General features: G+C 44.0%; 1 protein-coding gene across 1 annotated transcript; it reads left to right on the plus strand.

Annotated features, from left to right (window-relative positions):
* Positions 1–1,882: 1,882 nt before the first annotated feature.
* LOC144953456 (uncharacterized) lies at positions 1,883–5,314 on the plus strand. The gene is made up of 2 exons (XM_078884037.1): positions 1,883–1,943; positions 3,657–5,314. Exons 1-2 carry the CDS (start codon positions 1,888–1,890, stop codon positions 4,822–4,824), a joined length of 1,224 nt encoding a protein of 407 aa, XP_078740163.1. The 5' UTR covers positions 1,883–1,887; the 3' UTR covers positions 4,825–5,314.
* Positions 5,315–5,871: the final 557 nt, after the last annotated feature.

A 5,871-nucleotide genomic window follows, 5' to 3' on the forward strand; every position in this document is an offset into this window, starting at 1 on the left:
CAAGCACCAGAAAATGAAGGAATGTCGACAGGATTTGCTAGCAACACCCGGGCACAATGGCGAATGAACGTCGGCAGGATTCGCGTGCAAAACCCGGGTAAAATGACGGAGGAACTTCGACGGGATTCTGGCGTAGTCAGTAGGATTTTCGCGCAAAACCCGGGTAAAATGGTCGCGCTGATGAAGTTATTCGCGCGCCAATTCCACGCACTATGGCGAGCTATTACTGACGATACTCGTGCGTCAATCCATTTGCGCAAACGCGCGTGGTTAGCGTGGCCCAATCGCAATGACAATCGAATCGAGGTTACCTCTCTTACTTCACCCGTGATTCACGCCTGCACCGACCGTCCACGATCGTTTATCAGTGAATGCGCGCTGATCACCAAACTTATGCGCGTACTCACACCACCCGACGCTCTCTCCACACCCACAGAAACCACGCAAGGTCGCTATTTTATGCTAGAGTTTATTCCCGACGCGACTGTCATTCAAAACTGAATTTTCAAGATCACATTGATCATATTGGTAAAATTAAAAAAAAAAAAATTCTGTATCGACACAAGCACTGCTCCCCCCCTATGCTCTGCTTGGAATTGATAAAAGCTACCATATTGCCTCTACTTGATTACTGTGACATCGTATATAAACCAGCAGACCAGTACTCTACTGAAGAAGCTTTACTCAATTTATCACTCGGCCTTAAGATTTGCATTGAACTGCCCGTATAGGACCCACCACTGCGATCTCTATATTGGGTCAAACTTAACTTCTCTTAATGATCAACGGATTGTGCATCAGATCTTATTTATTCACGATGTACTTATAAAAAAAAATCAGCAGACTAACTGCTGGATCTCCTCACTGTTTCGAAGAACAAATTCTCATTCACCAGCTTCACATTCCTTATTGCCGTACAAATACTGGAGGAAGGGCCTTTTCTATTGATGCCCCCAGGGTCTGGAATGCTATCGCCAATAAACTGCAACCTGGATTACTACCTGTGAGATCTTCACTCAAAACTGCTCTAGAGGAGTTGTACACCCCTAGCTGCCACTGCTATTCAGAATGGTCTGAAATCATATGTATCATTCCGGATGACCGCTGCAAAGTATGATCTTGAGTTTTGATAATAGTGTGCTGATCTTTAAAGGTGTATTGAAAAATGTTGATTTTGCTACTGATACTCCTGCTGTTATGGAGTGACTCATGCAGCCAACTAAGGCTGCAAAGTTTGGTCGTACATGTTATGTATATCGTTTATTGTTAAATTTGAATCACAGTTCCTATGAGTTTATTTTGGTGATTTTGAAAAGTTTTGGTTTAGCCATGTTTGTTTGTTGTAGTACAGAGTTAGCCTGATAACTGTAATCTACATTGTCTTATGGTTGTTATTGTTTGACTTGCATCCCACTGGGATTTTTGCACATAGCGTTGAAATATGGTGTTTTTTCTGGAAGACTTTGCTGTTTTTTCCACGATTTTTCTGTTGCGTGTAGTCACTTTAAGATGCTTCTTGTTCATGTTTTTGTTTTGTTGCGGTTGCACCCGAGTCAAGAGCCGCATGGCTCACGCGGTTATACCTAGTAAATGAAACGGAAAACTTCTGTTACAGCGGAACCAATTTTTGGAAATTAGTGTATACTTTTATTATTCCCTTAACTTCAAAGGCCCGGGGTGACGTTATATGTTGAGTCTGCAGTAAAACAAATACCACTGGCGGCTCATTAACGTAATTTACCCATTAATTCTGCAGCCACGCCCAATCACTCCATATATGGGCACGCCTCGTTACCATAATTTATTCATACACATCCGCGTTAACTTGAGGGGAGTCGGTGTGGGTGCTAGTGACGTCATGTCATCTCTCCCGCTGCGTGCTTCCGTATGACGTCACGAAATTCCCAGGAGCTGCTTCTGTGCGCGCAACTCTCGGATCAGAGGTGAGAAGTTCACATCGTGATGTTGGTTGTTGTTGTTTACCCAGGTACAGCCTCGCTTCTTCCCTCTCTCGTAGCGATAGCAATTGAGGAGCGGCAAGTATGGAATCGATGTCCAGGTTGGAACGTTACTACGTGGGGCCAAGCCATGCAGGCCTTGCCTCCTGCCCTTGCCTTACTGACTTTGCTTTGATTCTCTTAAGTTTAATTTGTCTTCACCTGGCTGACTACTTCACCTCTCAGAGCCTCCATACTCTAGTTCAGGATCGTCGAGTTTTTTGGGGGGGGGTGGGGGATGCTTTTGCGCGTATTCCCGATTGAGTAATATGCAGGCCGCTTTTCACCACTTGAATATTCGGACAAAACCAGTCCAGACCTTTAATTTTAGTCTGAATGAGATTTCAAAGCATTACCCAATTACACTCGCCCACCAACACGCTCACCCATACGCTCCCACTCATACACTTACACACTCACCCACTGTCAGCGAGCATCTATGAAGGCCGTCACGGCACACGAAGGGGTAGGTGACCAGCACCACGCCCAGCCTGCCTTTGTCTCCCTAGTGGCGATGTTTACACACCGCACCAGGTACTCATTTGAGGCCGAGTTGACCTAGGGGAGGCCTAAGACCAGTTCAGATATTTGTCACTAGTGTTGGCTTTGAGGGGAAATCGAACCCGGGTCGCCGGGTTCATAGCACAGCGCGCTAACCGGTACACTCACCCACCCACACACACTCGCCCACACACACAAAGACAGTTTAAAGAGGTGAGTTTTCAAGACGGACTTAATTATATCTATCGACTCTCTTACTAATCAGGGTGACAGCTTCATTTGACCAGAGTGGTGAACCTGGAATGCTGGATTGGTGACGTTTGCACGGCAGTGGGTCTAGCCTGCTTGAACAGTGAGTGGGCAAAACCTGCCCTGTCAGAGAGACAGGCAGACTGACCAGTAGCTTCCACAGTCGGTGTGTGTGCCCTTGCCCTTTACACCCAAAGCTCGCTTAGCGCTCCTCCAGATGCGTTGTTCCTGGAGAATTAAGTGCCAATCGATCAGCGCTACAAGGGGTCATCATAAAACCATTGTATACTCCATAGGGATTCGTTCCTGACAATGTATATTTAGTATGAATAATATGAGGGCTTCATTTGGGTACCCGTAATAGCGCTAATAATACAGATGCTAAACATTTAGTAAAAATATTGTTTTATAACATCAGTATTATGTACTATACTTACGAGTGCATTCTACTTTACTAATCCTACAAGTCAGTGGAGGAAGACAAGGTTGAAGGAGCTGCTGCGCTTCCAGTCCGGGTCGTTCTCAGAGAAATGCTTCAGGACCTCCCTGATCTTAGTGAATCCCTCAATCTAAATTTGTGTGGCGAGGTTTTTTTTTTAGGTGGTGACTGAAACTCTATCCTGGTCGTGTGAGTTCTCAACTGGCTAAACGAGTCATTTTTTAAACATAATCATGACCACGAATCGTGATAATTAAATCGTGAGGGGTGGGGTCTGTTTGGCTTGGAGTATGCGTCGCTCTTCGTTTTCTTGCGCTGCTGCGTGTTCTTACTCGTGAGCACTTTGTAAACTAAACAAAATTAAGAACAAAAATATCCAGGACAAAGAGCGCTGAAACAAATCGGCACTCTAAGGGTCGCACTAAGCAAGGTCTGCCTGTAAATTGTGTGTAATATGTATGTATCTGCAGAATCAATCACATGGAGAAGAGAGGCTCGGCAAAGGCTGGAAGTAAAAGGCACCAATGCATCCAGTGTCCATACAGCACAGATGAGATGTGTAACTTGAAGAGACATCAGACAAAACACACTGGCGAGAAGCCCTTTAAGTGCAGTGTGTGTGGGAAGTCATTTGCTCAATCAAAAACTCTTATAATTCATCAGAGAACACACACAGGCGAGAAGCCCTTCAAGTGCAGTGTATGTGGTAAGGCATTTTCAGAGTCAGAATATCTTAAGAAACATAATACAACACACACGGGCGAGAAGCCCTTCAAGTGCACTGTGTGTGGGAAGGCATTTGCTCGTTCAGTAACTCTTCATAATCATCAGAGAACACACACCGGTGAGAAGTCCTTCAAGTGCACTGTGTGTGGGAAGGCATTTGCACATTCAAACATTCTTCGTGTTCATCAGCGAAGACACACCGGTGAGAAGCCCTTCAAGTGCACTGTGTGCGGGAAGTCATTTGCTCATTCAAAAATTCTTAAAATTCATCAGAGAACACACACAGGCGAGAAGCCCTTCAAGTGCAGTGTATGTGGCAAGGCATTTGCAGAGTCAGCATATCTTAAGAAACATAATAGAACACATACGGGCGAGAAGCCCTTTAAGTGCATTGTGTGTGGGAAGGAATTTGCTCATTCAAAAACTTTTCGTGTTCATGAGAGAACACACCAAGTGCATAAGTCATACAAGTGCTTGGTGTATGGGAAGGCATTGGCTCATTCAAAATCTCTTAAGAAACATAAGACAACACATTCAGGTGAGAATCCTTTCAAGTGCACTCTCTGTGGGAAGGAATTTACATTATCAGGAAACTTAAAGAGGCATGAGAAGATCCACAAGGAGAAAGTGAAATTGACTTGTGAAAATCAACATGCTGCAATGAGCCCATCTCTCATGAAACACGAATCAGAAGAAAATTCCAACTTGGCAACACAGCCAGAAGTGACAGTGAAATGTGAAGAAGTGACGGTGAAATGTGAATATCAAGATTCGACTCCAGGACCCAATCTACAAGTGGATGGAGGCAGCGTGAAGCAGGAGGAGCATTCTGATTTCGAGGGAGAGAGAGGCAATCCCCAGCAGTTTGTGGATGTGGAGGTGTGGGTGGAGTTTTTGGACAAAGCTGAGTAGGAGGGGACGGCACGTGTGAAATGGCACCTTGGAAGATGTGTAACCTGGAGTTGGAGACGATTTCCCATAGCATTCGCCTTATTCACAGGATTCTATCATTTCAAGAATGCATAGGGGTGTAGGTGTCATCCAAGCATAGATGGGCTTTCTGTACAGATAAAGTTATTGAGTGTCGAAGTGAAATAGTCGATATCCAAAGCATTATGCTGCCTTATAAAACACGAATTAGAAATGCATTTTGATGGTTACGTATTAAATGAATAAGTATGAATTATAACTGTTTGCATTACTATTAAAGTGGCTGTCTGGTGTGGCCGTGCTTTTCTGCATGCTCCCAGTCTGTTTTTTATTGCTTTTTAAATGCCCTTTAATAAAAGAAAAGGTAACCATTTTTGTAATATTTACGTTTGGTTTCATACACTAAATATATGTTCATGATATCAAAATAAATAAATGTCAGGCCTACTTTCTGCAGTTTCGCTTTTAATCCCTTTGGGTTTCATTTAATTGGTCTTAGCCTGGTATTATTTTTTTCATTTTATATGATGGTAACAGCAGGGGTCTGCAAGTCTACTGTAATCCCACCTGATGGCTATGTACGCACCTTGCATAGTGTAGTTGTGGTTTATAGTGCAGTGTAGCGTCAAGTGCACAGTGAATAGTTCGTGGTAAATTTTGTGATGTGTGGTGAAATGTGTGTTTGTATGGTGATGTATATTATGTGTACAGTGCATAGTGTAAGAAGCCGGCTTCGGCTTTTCACGTGACCAATCGCACGCAATGTATCATTGCACTCAGTCGTGAGTTGCAGTCGAAAGGTGTCGAATGAGAGTAAAGTTCTGCATCTTGACGCTGTATGCCACTTGCAGTAAGGCGTGTTGTGTGCCATGCAGTTGCTGTAGCTGGTGTGAGCTTACCTGTGATTAATCGCACCTGTAATTGTGCACTGCAATGTTTCTGTAATTGCTACGTAGAGCCAGGTGTTGGTGTATTTTTTTATACGTGGAGGTAATGTTTAGAGCATGCCCTGCCCAACTCTGTAGACTA

Source organism: Lampetra fluviatilis, chromosome 76 (assembly GCF_964198595.1).
Source record: "Lampetra fluviatilis chromosome 76, kcLamFluv1.1, whole genome shotgun sequence".
Classification (NCBI taxonomy): Eukaryota; Metazoa; Chordata; class Hyperoartia; order Petromyzontiformes; family Petromyzontidae; genus Lampetra; species Lampetra fluviatilis.